Below are 15,124 nucleotides of genomic sequence, written 5' to 3'. Positions count from 1 at the left end.
AATGTCAATATTTTTAACCTGAAATAAACCTTGTAACAAATTCATGTATTCTGGGCAGTGGAAATTATTTCCGTTAACTCTCTTCTGCATATCATCAATTTGCTTTTTATTCATGTTTCTCCTACTGTCGCTGTAAGCTTACTTGTTGTTTTTTCTTTCCTTTTCTTCATGCTGTCGTTTAGAGCCCTACAGAGAGACAAGTATGGGAGTAAAGCTAAACATTGCATATCAAATGTAATTTTTTTTAGTTCACTTTTATTGCATCACATATAGATGATGTAGTTAATAAAGGAAATTAATCTCACAGTTTTGAAATCGAAAGACAATGAATAGACATATGTATATATATGTGTATGCGTGTGTATGTATGTATGTATATATATATGTATGTGTACATATATATATAGATGAGATTAGATGATGCTTTCTTTGTTTATTTCTCATTTTTGTGGTATTGTTTACCCAGCATATTTTCTCATTTAGTTGTGTATGCTCTTTTTTTTTTTTTCAACTTCATGTTTTTATTTGCGAGGTCATGGCATTTTTATATGGCGTGTTTCATTGCAGCCCCCACTCTGTTCTCACCTGCAATGCCTCCCATTTTATTTCTGCACCAAACCCCAGATCTATGCATTGGCAGCAGGAGCACAGTGCTCAGTGCCTCAATGCATACGTTACTCAACGTAACCATCAAACAGATGCTGTTGTTCCTGTCACCCATTACATACAGCCCTCCCCCAAAAATGCTCACTTTTCATTTCTCCCCAAGCATCGTGACTCGGTTGGAGAGCTTTTACCGTGAAAATCAATGGCTTTGCTCTATGTCTGTGATGGCTAGTTGATTTTTTGGCATAGCTCCCTCATTTGCTGGGGAACCCAGGATACAGCAGCACACTCTAAACTTCAGAAACCTAAAAGGTGACCAACACATTTGGGGCATTTCTCTCAAAAACAAGAAGAAGCCTTCAGTAGTGCTTTCCAGCCCTTGACATACAGCAACTACTCCATCGCAGATATAGACTGAATCCTGTATTTTCAGAAGGTACACATGCCATGTACTAAGCATGGTATGAGCAACTGTTCATCTGAAATTGTCAGTTTAATGGCTTCTCTGATCCACTGTGCCTTGCTGGGAGATGCTTGCCAGTTTTTGGCAATGCCTGAAGCCCTTAGCTGAGAGGTCAGTAAGTTATTTCATGCATCCCCACACCTGCTCTCCTTCCAAGGAGATCAGTGATCCCAAAAAAGAAAATGTGGTGGCTTAACTGCTGGGCCTGATATTCTTCTCCCTTGCCCCCTCATGCTGGCATTGCTCTCAAAGCACTTCCCTGCCATCTCCCGCAGTGTTTTGGGAAAGAGCTGAGCTCCAGCTTTACGTTGTCAGCATTGAGACACCTATGGAGATGCAATAGCCAGTTAGAGCAGGGACATCCCAAGACCCTGCTACTCCTCTCAGGTTCCCATAGGCCCACCATACTATGGCAGTGATGGTATCTGCTGTACCCTTCACTGAACCCACTGCTTTAACTTTGCAGGTGGAATAGGAGCTATTTTTAAAGGCTTTACAAGACCCCAAAACAGCTGCCGTCAACATCAATTGTATTAGAAAATCCCCATTTGGCCAATGTGGAGTAAATAATTTTGGTTATGCCTTTAAGCCAGAAGAGGTAGGGCATTTAGCCTTGCTCCAGAAAATCCTGGGCCAGGAAGCACTTTGTGCCTCCCCCTTGCTACTCCCTGAATCCTGCCATTCAGTCCGTATGTCTTTATTTATCCTGACAGCCTGCCCAGCGAAAGAGAGAGCAGACTTTTTTTTTCCCCTCTAGGAAGGATACACTCCCAAAGAAAGTTTTGGTAGTGATTAGCCTGGGCTGCAAATACTTTTCCCTCAGGCCCCTTCATCCAAAGCTCCTAGAGCTAGGGCAGTTGGGACCAGCCCAGGGTTTTGAATTTTTCAGCTCCCTCAGGAATACCTAGAGCACAAGAGCTGTAGGAGAATACTGGCCAGGAGAGGTTATCCTTCCAGCTGGATGTTGCCACATCAAGTCATACACTTGACAGTGCTTTCCATTTTTTTGGTGGGAAGCCCCTGACCACCAGCTGGTTAGATGGAGCTGCGCCCTCCCATTTTGGCCATGACGCTCTCCTTGCTGCCCAGCCCCAGCAGCCACGGCAGCCTAGGAAGGGGGTTTGAGTGTGCACATCCCGCATGAGTGTCCTGTTTGTACAAGTCACCCTCTCTTGTGTAATGTTTTTCAGAGGGGCTTCTGAACAATGCCAGGGATACAAGTGTCACGGATACTCTACCACTGAATGGTAATCACGGCAACAGCTACAGCATCGCCAGCGGCGAGTACCTCAGCAACTGCGTGCAAATCCTTGACCGCGGGTACAACCACACGGAGAACGCCCTCGAGAAAAAGATCCTGAAGGAACTCACCTCCAACTACATCCCTTCCTACCTGAACAACCATGAGCGCTCCAGCGAGCAGAGCCGCAACTTGATGAACAAACTCGTCAACAGCGTGGGCGGCGGGAGCGAGGACGATGCCATCGTGCTGGATGATGCCACCTCCTTCACCCATGAGGAGAACCTGGGCCTGGAGCTCATCCACGAGGAGTCGGATGCCCCACTGCTGCCTCCCCGGGTGTACTCGGCGGACAACCACCAGCCCCACCTCTACAGTCGGCGTCGCATCCCGCAAGACAACAGCGAGAGCTTTTTCCCTTTGCTGACCAACGAGCACACGGACGACCTGCAGTCGCCCAACAGGGATTCTCTCTACACCAGTATGCCCGCGCTGGCTGGCATGCCCATGACGGAAAGCGTCACCGCCAGCACCCAGACCGATCCTCCACCAGCGAAAAGCGGCGGTGGCGATGCCGACGATGTTTACTACAAAAGCATGCCCAATCTTGGCTCCAGGAACCACGTCCATCAGCTACACACTTACTACCAGCTAGGTCGAGGCAGCAGCGACGGTTTTATAGTCCCGCCAAACAAAGAGGGAACCTCCCCAGACGGCAATGCAAAAGGACCCGCTCACTTGGTCACTAGTCTATAGAAGAATCAGCAAAAATTAAACAAAGAGACGACTAAAAGCCTCTCCGTAACGCTCGGTTTACTATTCTGAGTTAATCCAAACAGTGGTAATATTGTGTGTACTCCTAAATCTTCATGCTGTTCAAAAGGAAATTCTCAGACTTTTTTTACTGGAATTTTTAGGCCAGCCCGGAGAGGACAGTAACTGCTGTGCCCCCCTTATCTTCCCATCCTTCTTCCCTCCAGACAGACTTCATTATGTTAATGAAAGAGATAGATAACGGCACACTTCGTGGCCTTCTCAAGTTATGCCGTGTTTGTTTAAACAATCCTTGATGCTGTGTTGCTCTTATACCGAGGACCTGATTTAAGAGGGAAAACAAAAATAAAAGGCCAAAAATGTGCATTTGAAACTAGTAGCGATGATGCATCTAGGTGGGAGCGCTGCGTAAAACAAGCTAGCAAAACTCTTTCTTACCAATCCAGATCACATCATGGGTTATGGTCACTCACAACTTGGTTTCACTGCAGCGCCCTTTGCTGTGGGAGCAAACAAAACGTAAACAAATTTAATGAGACGGAAGGGAATCCTAGAATCCTGTGCTAAAGGCATATTTTACATTTTGCTGTATTAACGGATGATAAAAACTAATGGCAGAAAAAGAGAAGCGAACAATTTCTATGTAATGTACAGATACTAGCATTGCACATATAGTCTGCTTTCTGTTCCTCCAGAACTTGCGTCCCTGTTAATGTAGTGGAAAAAAAAAAATAAGAACTTTTTTCTGTTGTGCTGGTCTTGTAAGTTTGTCTACCAGTAGGAGCAAGGTTTTTCATAACTCTTTTTTTTTTTTTTAATTTTATTTTGCCTCTTCCACTGTTCCCTCCCTCTGTCCCCTTCCCATCCCAGTAAAAAAATCTCACTGGGCAAAAAAAACCCCCCCGAACATCACTTTCTAAGGACCATTTTTAATAACACCATCACCATTTCTTTTCAGCCAAGGCAGTCTTTTAATTTCCTCGCTGTATAACCTTTTTCAGCCGGCATGTTGCCAGCAGACCTTTTGGCAGACCAGAGCAGGGCAAACTTCCTCATTGTCAGTGCACAACCGATCGTGACGATAATCCTGTGAAGCATCTCTGGCGAACAGCCCCTCAGCCAGGCCCTCAGGTCACATCCAGGGACTGAGAGAGGGTTTTGTAGTCGTAGTGGGGGTTCTACAGGAGACGGCCATTTCCCTGGAGGAGCAAAGGGCCTTTTTGGCTCAGTCTGGTCCCTGGTTTAGGCACTTGTACTGCAGTGGTTAAGAAGAAAATAGATTGACGCGTAGTGAGCTAAAAAGTACTTTGCAGTGATTTTTAATTAAAAAAAAAAAAAAAGTCCTCTGTTCATTATTTTTCCTAACAGGAAATTTATTTATTTGACCGGATTTTTAAGTAACATAGGCTTTCTGGAGGTAAATTAGCAGCACGGAGTATGAATTCTTCTTCTTTTTCTCTTTTTTTTTTTTTTTAATTTATGATCCATTTTGTACGGTCTCAACAGTTGAATGACCTCATTACTAATATTTGTTGTAAAAGTGAAGCTTGTTTGCCAACCAATAAACAACTGATCACGATTTAGAAGATACTGTATGTATGTACTGTACAATTAATCTCTCTTTTTTTGTCGTTGTTGTTCCTCTCTCCATTAATGTCTTCAGTATGAAACTCCACTCCTTTACGGCATGGGTGAGCAATGCCGAAGAAAGGAGGCCTAAGCTGAGAAATTTAAGCACAAAGGTTATGCAGCTGTGGCTGACTAGAAATAACAGGCTGGTGGTACTTGTTCAGGTGCAGAAACAACACTGGTTGACATTTGTTGCGGGTGATTCTAGGTCTGTTTTGTGCCTACTGTATAAAGTAGCCAACGACACGTGGATGATTTGAGTATAGTGTTTCACGTGTCATGTCTTTTAATCATTGTAATATTTTTCTTTTCTTAATTTGTTTTTTTCTTTCTTTTTTTATTTTTTATTTTTTTTTTTAATTTGGGTTTTCTGAGATTAAAAACTGCTGGTAGCATGTCAAAGAGTAAAACAAGTCCCCGTTAGGCCTTCATGGTCATTGTTTGCTGTCTCTTTATTTTCTTGCTCCGGGCACATGCCAAGCCACCCTCACCATCCTGGGCCACATCGTCCTTCCCACCCCACCTCTGCCAATGGCCCACTGGCACTTTGCTGCTCTCCTCCAGCCTCCCCCGTCAGATCCCTTGAGTGCAGTCAGGAATACAGAAAGCCACAAAATAGACTGGAAAGGTTGACAGGGAAAATAACCACCTCTGGATATGATTGGTAATGAATTTTTTTGCAAAGTCTTCCCATGGCCTGGGCTTAGGGGTTTGGTGTTGCCTCCATCTAAACTGTGCATATCCAAGTCCCATCATGCTGAGTAAAAGCCAGAAAACTTGGAGCATGTGGGTGAGGCACATGTTAAACAAGATACTCCCGGTCCTGGAGGATAAACACAGCAGCAGCAGATCAGTTGGAACAGTTCCGCTCCATCCCATGGTTGTCCTCATGTTTGAGCAGTGCTGCTCGGTTCTCCTCTGCAGAGTCGTGTTGGACTAGAGAACCAGGGGTGGTGGTATTTGGTATTACTCATGGCCTACAAAAGAGTCTGGTTTGAGTCACCTGAGTCCTTCCTGCAGCACTCCGGCCAAAACATCTTGGGGAAGAAACTCCATGTGGGACCAAGCACTGATCACAGCAGTGCCTCTTGATGGGTCTAGGTTTCGGCAAGGGAGCATTTCCTAATGGAATATTGGGGAATCACCTGACTTTATAGCAGAGCAGCCACTGGCCAGCCAGGATGTGCTCTTACTCTTGATGCTGCCTCCCTGTTTCATTTTATTTTCCATACCAGCAGTGATGGAAGTGGATAGTGCATGGCGGATCCACTCTTGCAGGTGCAGCAGGTGATTCGCACCTGTGTGGTCACAACAATTCATGTAGGAGCCCAAGAGAGGCTGCTGAGGCTTTAAATAACGGAGGTACCTCTTACTTTGGGGGAAAGTAAAAAAATCTTTTACTGTATTAGACTCAAAAAATAGTTGTTGGTCTAGTTTGCAGACTCAAAAAGTAGTTGTAGGGGTATGGTGGAATTGAGTTCATGCAGAGGGTGAGAGACACCCTAGCAAATATCATCATGGTAAAGTGGCATGCAGGTGATGAACACAGCATTTACTGGTGTTTCTGAAACTCCGCAAGAATAAACCAGTGGTGGGTTTGCCATGGGGTGGTTTTGTCCTGCTCAAAAAATCTTTTACTACAAATGGTCATTTTTCCCCAGCCCTTTTATGTATTTCAGGTTTATCAGTGTGCAAGCTGTTTTTCCCATCTTCTCTATCCCTTCTCTTTGCCAGCCTACCCATGCCTATTAGCGCTTTGATTGCAAAAAAAATGCTGTTTATTTTCAAGCTGATTACTTCTGTCCCCAGGCTGTTCTGACATCACAGGATTCACTGTTGGTGCTTCTTATGGCTTAGGAAACAGCTGAATCACAAAATAGAGGAAAATATATATTATTAATTTTATTAGGCCAAAAATGGTTGAAGACTGTAGTATAGTGGGGGTGTTTTATGAAGGGGAGCAGGACGCAGATTATTTATGGCATTTTCTTCCCCTTGAGAACAGATTTTGTTGTGTCAGTTGATTATGGACATGGTGAGGGTTGGTGCTTGTTGATAAGTAGCTCACTATATGCAATTCTTATGTGACTGGCAACAGTGTCTTCTGTGCAGACTGCAGCTGCTGAAAATCAACTCACAGTTTAGTCCTTGGTGCCTACAATGCTCCTGGGGTATCAGGGAGAGCTGCAAAACTTCTAAGGCATTTCTTAATGCTGAGCCAAGGCAAGAATGTGAGAAAAAAAGCTTGATGAAAATGTAGTAATGATTATGGTGTTAAATCCATACTCGTGCTTGGGGCACATAACTGTGTGAGCTGGGTTGAAAGGGATAATCAGCCCTGTACTCAAGGGATCTTTTCTAGAGCTCCATTTAACAACAAAACAGAGGAAAGCAAACCAAACCAGGTTTGCCTTATAGGGAGAACATTAAAGGTTCATCATTCAACTGCAATAAGCATCCCATTTTCAGCTGAAAACAGAAAAAATAGAGGCAAACAGGTAGTGCTTGATCTGATGAGAACATCAACTGATACACAGACCATTTTCTGAAACACAGGGCCACCTTTGAGAAGCATGAGCTGCCAGGCATGTTTGGAGTGAGGATTGTTAATGTTGATCCATTGATGGAGTTGTCCCTCCAGAAAGCCTTTCTTGCAGGTGGGAAGAGGGGGATGGAGAAGTGCAAGGCTCCATCCTTTGCATTTTCATGAAAATCATCTTAGAATGCTTTTCAAGTTATGAATCCCTTTTTACACTCACTCCTAATTTGTGTGGGACTGGGTTATTTGTGCTGTGTAATGCCATTGCAGACCACCCCATAAAGAGCTGACACATCAGTTTACTGCTTAAGGACACTTTGACTAGAGCAGGCAATTCCCACCCATTTTCTGCAAGAGCCAGAAGAGACTGTAAGTTCTCCTTGAAAAGTGAAGGAAAAATACAAGGCAAAAGACAAGCCAAGAAAGACCATGTAGGCTGGAGGGTTGCTGGGAATGGGGGATATTCATCACAGCTTTGGAGGCACTGTGTAGGCGATAATTGCTTACCATGGTCCTGTTCATTTCTGCCTGTTGATTGCTTTTAATTCCTTGACATCTGTAGTTGTTTACCAATCTTTTTCCTTCCTCCCTTGCCCCAGGTAATAAGCAGTGAGATACCTCAGAGGGCCAGGGGAAACAGTGGTGATGGGGGGAGGCACTGAGCTCCTGGGGGGTCCTTTTGTGTCTCTGTGTGTCCCTATTGCCTGCATCCCCCTTTCCTAACCAGCTGGCCTCTCTGTCACATGCCCACATGCCCTTGATTTCACTAGGATATGAAGAATGTAATACCCTGCAGAATTGCCTAGTCAACAGGGATAGAAGGACAGCTCATCTTATTTAAAAGCCTGTCTCATGAAAGCCTAAGAGCACAGGCTTGGTCATCTGTCACACCCTGATCTCCTCCTTACCTTTAGAAAGAAAAGTATTTTTTAGCTATCTACTGCATTCAGCTACACTCTATGCAAATTTTATTTAATGAATATTTTACGTTTTAAACAGTCTGGGCTCATGAACATTATATAAATGTCATGTTGTTGCAGGCTCTCTGGTAACGGCATGGAGGACATCCTGCAGTGTAAAGCTGAAGCCAGATAAAATCTGTGATTAGTGCTCCCAGAGACGGCAGCCATGGACTGTTCAGTGACTGTCCTTGGTGGGGGCATTAGCAATGCAGTCAGGGGAGGGCACTGCAGTACCCCTGGGAGGCAGCAGTACTCCCCTCTCTGGACTGAGGGAGATTTCATTCAGCACAGGTAGCTGGCCTAGGGCCAGTTTTGCTCTTCCAAAGGCTTTGGCAAGCCCTGGGGATGCACGGATCGTACACCAGATCATTTATCATCCCAGTTCAGAAGAGGCAGTCTGTTTAAAGCTGAAATATTGAGACTAGCCAGGATAGCTTGGAAATCTTCCTTTTTCACATCAAAATAGCTTTTTACAGGTGCTTACTGTTTATTGTATTCAGTACACCAGACAGATGGTGATAGTCTTCTTCAGGAAAGTGCCAAAAACAAAACAAAAAAAAAAAAAAATCATCCTAAGTATTTTCTGTTTTTTCATTTCTTTACCCTCCACATAGTTTCTTGTCTTATATTTCTACTCTTTAAATACACTGTACATATGTAAAAACCCAGGCTAAAACCTCAATAAATAAACAAAAAATATTGGTATACAGAGCAATTATTATGTGTTGGAAGCAGCTACTTGGTATCTTAGCAGTGCTGGTTTAAACCCCAACAACTGAAAACACTGATGTAGCTGCTGCACAACCTCCTCAGCTGGTGTGATGGCAATATTTGCACAGATGACCAAATATCTTAGACTGCCACCTACAATGGACTGCATCTTGTGTTACAGTTTTGGAAAGGTCATTTCCAGCAGAAGGGTGCTTGATGGGTAAATTACAGAAATAATAAAACTCTTTTCAGCCTGCCTTCTCCTACTTTTCTTGGAGGCATCTCAGGCAGAGTTAAATTTGGGTCCCTGCAGCAGAAAACCTTACTCCAGGCATGAGCCCAGCAGCCTTTGTATCCCACCAGCAGCAAAGGCTTCACCTTTCAGTGGGCACAAGTCTGTGGTAATATCCACTGAAAAATGGATTTGGAGGGTGAATGTTGAAAACCAAATGGTCAACAAACTGGGTGGAGGATGTCTGGGTATTCCACTTGGGAAACAGAAGTACTGTGCCCCAAGCATCTCTGAGGACTTGGTTGCACAAAAGCTTCAAAGGGGGTGTTGGAAAATGGACTTTGGGTTGGGGGGAATTAAAAGAAAAAGCCCCTAATTTCTAGCAAGGCTGTGTCCTCTGGCTGAAATATGCCAAAAAAGAATTTCTCAGGTGCTTTCTGTAGGCAGCTAGAGAGAAGTGCAAGGTCATGGGGAATTGGAACCGTGTGTGATAGGCATATTTGAGGCAAGCTAAAGCTTTGCTGTGGTTACTGGATGCCTGCTCTGGCCAGCCCCTGGTTTCCTCACCTTAAACAAAAAAAAGATAAGTTTTAATGGTCTGCCACAAAACAGCCTTTTGGTTTGAGTTTGGTGGTTTTTTGAGAGGATCCCTTCCTGATAAATGGAAGAGGATATTTTTTTTTCAGTGCAAGCACCTCAGCTCTGCCCTTTGGTCACCCACCTTTCCCTCACCCAGTTCCTTGCTTGCTTATTCAAACTTAGAGATAAAAGGCCTCATTGCTTAAGCTGCTGTTGGTATCAGCCAGGAAGAATGCTACATATTAAATAGGTAGGAATTTTGATGTTCTTTATTCTTTACACACTCTGCACCCAGGCATTTTCCACTGCTGGTAGTTTGTACTGCAATGCAAAGCAGCCCACTGAGCTAACAGCAGTGGAAGTGAAAGGAGAAAATGCATCCCACTACTCAGGAAAAAAAAGAAAAAGAAAGATTAACAACAAGGAAAGGTTGAAAGTCCCTCCTCCTCAGGAAAACCCCAAAAGATCAGCCAAAATGGCCAAGCTGGGAGATGTCTGAAAAGTTGCAGGTTCTGCCTCCACCACTTTCCCTGTGTCACCATAGAGGACAACATATATTTGGGGGTTGAGAGAGTGAAATTATTTATGCTTAGAAAATGGCTCTAGAATAACTCTTGATTCTTCTTGAATGTGACTAGCCTATCTTACAATCTCCCTGAAATATTATTTATAAGAAAGCCTGCATGTGGTCACCCCAAAGTGTGTGTGGCTGTGTCCTCCCAGCATGAGCTCATGAAAGGAGGCGCTCTCCTCCCTGGAGCTGCAGTGATTATAAAGGCAGCTGTAAAGCAGGGCACTCAGGATGTAAAGCTCCCTTCAGATAATGTCTAATATCAAAATAAATCTGTTTACTCTGCAGTCATTTATACTGAATATTTATTATTAAGGGGCAGGGGGGACACAACAGGAAGCGCAGTTTGCTCAAGCCCTGTTGTGTTGATACAAACTGGTGGCTGCAGCTCAGTGCTGTGCTAAACACAGAGGAGCAAAGAGGCAGTGTCACTCCTTCTGCAGAGCAGTGGGCAGCAGTGGCCAGTGCTGCTGTACAACAAACTACTGGCTTATGTGAGGTCAAGTCCAGGCAAAACTAGCACCAAATTCAGCAAAAAGGGTGGGAGGAGGTTTCCAATGGGATGTTCACCCATAAATCCATTCACCTTCCCTGAGCAAGCCTTTCTTTTCAAGGCAAGACCAGGCATCTCCTGCTTTGTTTGGAGATGGAAATGGTCTTGAAAATAGCTGGTGGTGGTTGCAGAGTCTCTGGGGATTTACCTGCTCTCCTCTTGTTTTTCACAGAAGGTGGAAGGACGCCCAAGCAGGAGCCAGTCTTCAGGCGAGTCACCATGGAGGACAGTGTCATCTAGTGCCTGGGGACCCTGTGAGCCTCCCTCAGCCCACCCGTGCCAGTGCACCACCTCAGCTCCTCTGTGCCTCAGCTCACCTGTCCCTCACTTGGGATCACACAACAGGAGAGGCTGGAGAAGCTGGCCTCAACCAAACCCTCAACAAACCCTTGCATTCCCAGGGAGAGAACAGCCCAGCTGAGACTCCCACTGCCCCGAGCATGGCAGCGCCCTGGGAAGTGCCCTTGCCGTCTGGTCACTCATCTCTTTTTTGAAGATGAGCAGAACAGGTGAAAATTGTCTTTTGTAATAAGAAATTCGTTTCACCTGCTCCAAACATTGACTTTGCAACCTCATAACACTTAAAAGATGGCTGAATGTGCTTAATCCATCATCCCGAGCCTCTCTCCACACTCTCAAGCTGGGCTGCATAAAGGGGAACCTGGCATATCCAGGTTGCTGTTGTAAATACAGACCTGTCAGTGTGAAGAGCCAACAAGGGAAGCACCAGAGGGACAGAGAAGTAGTCCTTACACCAGAAGAAGCTGAATGTGCCAGCAGAGTACTGTCAAGTGAAGCTGTTGCTTGTAAATAGGGACCGACGCATGTGTCCAGCAGCAGCTCCACTTGGCCAAAGCTTCTCGGGGAAAAGCTGCTCAGATTTTATTGTCTTGTGTAAATAGAAATATTTTTTTGAGGAAAAAAAAAATGAGCCTTAGTGTCTTGAAGATAGCGTTTCTCAATCAGCTCAGCTGGGGATGGATATATGGGAACCCACGGGATCTGCCTGCTGGAGGCTGGCATGGGCTCTCACAGCCAAGCTGTGCCGTCACCGCAGGTGCAGGAGGCACCTGAAGGAGTCTGTCCAGCAGAGGACTCAGCAGAGGACCTGTCCAGCAGAGGACTCAGCAGACATTTCTCCCTAGTCCCTGTAAACAGGGTGAAGTCACTGGTCCCATGGTCTCCGCTGGTGTAAATACTCAGCTACAGCCCACAGAGGACTTGGACTGCTTGGTGCAGTTGTGGGAAGGGGGAGGGTGGGATGGGCAGAAATCATCAAAGGGATGCAAACCCCATCAGCGTGGTGATCCCCAGGCTTTCAACATTAGTTAAAAAAAAAAAAAAGGAAAAAAAAAAAAAAACCAAACCCTGAAGGCTTATAAATGGTGTTGGGCCAACTGTTTGGCTGGGTAAATGGAGGCATGCCTAGGCATGTTCTGTGTTCATGTCAGCCAGTGCCTGTCTGTGCAGTTCTCTGTCTGTGCAAACATGTGTGCAAGGCTGTGTCTGGTTCGGGGGGCTGCCAGCCAGTGCAGGTCCCTGTGTCTGTGTAGCTGTGTCCATGAGAGAGGAGAGAAAATGGATGTGTGTGTTGTACTGCCCTTTATATGCCCAAACACATCCGAGGAGTCGTATGTAATGCTGCTAGGTCCAGCTTTAGTAGCATGAGTGCAGAGTAGTGTTCCACACCTCTCCAGAGAATGAGGCTTGGCAGGAAGGGAGATGGTGTTAGCTGAGTAAGAGCTGATAAATCTCGGCTCTGCATTGAGTTGTCATCCACTGTCTCCTGCTGTGGCACAACAGTGCTCATCTGCAAACACCGTCAGCAAAATAGGGCTGCACTTGAGCATGGGCACTGGCTGGATGGTGCCTCCTGGAAGTTGGACGGGAGCTTTGGGGTTTCCTTTTCATCATTCACCACCCAAAGCTTACTTATGCCTTATTTACTCTTGAGTTCAACTGTTGGGACTCAAGCAGTGCAGGGAAATTAGGAAAAGAGAATGAAATTAGAATATGAAATCAGAAAAAAGCTGATGCATAAGAAGAAAACAGGTATTTTTGAAAATTACCTCCAGTAACTTTCCCTGGACATAGGACACTCTCTTCAGCATTTTGCAGGAAAGCAGTGCCAAGGCGAAGTGTCTTCCCCACTAAGAACCCAGATTGCATGAAACAACTGTTGCACTTTTTAACACAACACTGGGGCCAGAGCCCCTTTACCTAAGTTTGCAAGGAGTACGCAGTGGGCAATCAACAGAAATTGAAAGCTGCCTCAAGTTCCTGAGGGGTGTGGGCATCTAGAGTGGTAATTTGCTTGCAGTGGTCCACAGTGAGCTGCAGGGATAGTGTTTTCCTCTTGAATACTTGAATACCTCCTGTCATCCAACTGTGTCTGTTACCATTAACACCTGACAACACCAACCAGTGCCAGGTGATTTATATATTTATCAGGCCATTTATTTATGTATCAAAGCAGTGCATGGGGGCCACTGTTCTTTCATCTGCCACATGTGGACACCTCTTCCTTTCCCCACTTCTCCATAGTGTCCTCAGGCAAAGTGACCATCATCTTGGGGAGCTTGTGGTTTCCTCCCCAGTGAACGCTGTTAGCCTTTTTTCCAGGGAGAAAAACAGTGAAAGATACAGCAACATACCCTGACTTTGTGCTGGAAATGTGCTGAAAGTCAGCCAGTGTATTAAGCAAAATAAATAACTCCAAAATTTTTGTCTTTCACAGACATCAGTGGACCATTCTTACGGTTTCTAGGCCCCCAAAGGGCAATGCTAAATCCTGAACCCAAGGCTTCCTGACCCTGGGGAGGTTTGAGCTGCAGCATGGGGAAAACAGGGGCAGCAATTACAGGAAAGAAGATATTCCTTGGTTTTGCTAGATTGCAGGAAAGCAAAACTCCCCTGGGTTGGGTTGAGTGGTGGATTTTTTTTTCTTTGGAGCACTCACTATTAGCTCCACTCTCCAGACAATCCCATCATCCCGTACCTTAAATCCTTGTCTTTGTGTCTAGAAGAGTTATTCTTGGAGACGTTTACAACAACCTTCAATGTTTCTCTCTCTCTCCAACCCTAAAGAGGCTGACACCCCACAACTGACAGTTGTAAAGATGAGCCAAACCAACCGCAAGTCCTAATAAAAATGATGAATCTCATCCACTGCATCCATATCGATAGCACATGTCGAGATGAGCAGTGAGGAGGGGGAGGCAGATAATCACTGAAAATTGTGTGTGGGAGGTGCTGTTACCAAACCCACCCAGCAGAGTTTTGATTTAATCCAGCCCTGAGTCAATACTGATTGACATTTCACTTGCTTTCCATATCATAACTGGACTTTCTTACTCCTCAGGCATGGAATGAATCTTAATACATTGTAATTACTGTACTCCTGGTGGTGAACCGGTATGAAAAGCTATCACAGAAAGCATTAATAAAATGTACATTATGAAAAAGAACTCGGCATTGTCTGAAATTAATAATGCACCAGATTTTTCTCATCCATGCCTGCTCATTACAGGTCTGCCCTTGAGTTTTCTATTAAAATGACTTATTCAAACTACTTATATAGCTGTGTTTAGCGTGAAGTTATCTGCTGTAGGTTTGCATCCCAGTTAGATGTACGGCATGAGGACTTATTAATCTGTTATATCTTTCAGGCATTGATTTTGGTGACATTTATATAACGCTGGTATGACTAAAATGAACTGATTGATTCACGCGTATGGATTAGTTTGCCTAAGACTTTGAGGCTAGGTAGCTTTATCATGCACTGTAACGCCAGAATTCATCACTGTATTATTTACGAGAGACTGAACTGGCTGCATCTCAACAACTGAAGAGATCTTCACTGTTTTATTTATGTATAAATGTTTACTTAATCAGCCGCCAATTTTGTTTAGCAGAATTTGTTCGCAAACGGAAATTGTAAATGATAACGTGGTTTCTATTTTAAAATTTATAGGCTTTCATCTATAGCAAAATTCAAGATTTCCAAAGTGTCTTTGTCTACTGGCAATCAACAAGCTCTCTTGTATATGCTTTCTGGTAATTGCAATTAGCTGCTGCAATATTTCACATAAAAAACAATGCAACCCTAATACGGGAGATCTGAGTGGTAGTGTGTCAAAGTCAACATAAATATCCCAAAGCTTGCAAACATTCCTGGAGGTTTAACAAAGCAACAAGGAGCCACCAGCCAGTGCAAAGGCAGGAGCTCACGGACGTGTGTGGTGATTTCTGCTGCCTTATCTTAC

At 44.6% G+C, this 15,124-nt stretch overlaps 1 protein-coding gene across 15 annotated transcripts in view; it reads left to right on the top strand.

The window, feature by feature from the left end:
* The window catches only part of ADGRL3 (adhesion G protein-coupled receptor L3), a 491,337-nt gene extending 476,473 nt beyond the window's left edge, over nucleotides 1-14,864 (top strand). For 13 of the 15 annotated variants that reach the window (XM_083862078.1, XM_083862074.1, XM_083862081.1 and 10 more), the window contains one exon: nucleotides 2,260-4,359. In XM_083862078.1, coding sequence (XP_083718204.1) covers nucleotides 2,260-3,065 — 806 coding nt within the window. In that variant the 3' untranslated portion in view covers nucleotides 3,066-4,359. Of the gene's footprint in view, nucleotides 1-182; nucleotides 201-2,259; nucleotides 4,360-11,031 lie in introns of those variants that run through there. The other 2 variants (XM_083862080.1, XM_083862079.1) reach the window with 2 other exon arrangements.
* The last annotated feature ends 260 nt before the right edge of the window (nucleotides 14,865-15,124 follow it).

This window comes from Zosterops lateralis (assembly GCF_965231275.1).
Source record: "Zosterops lateralis genome assembly, chromosome: 5".
Classification (NCBI taxonomy): Eukaryota; Metazoa; Chordata; class Aves; order Passeriformes; family Zosteropidae; genus Zosterops; species Zosterops lateralis.
This window is presented reverse-complemented; position numbering and strand designations above follow the sequence as displayed.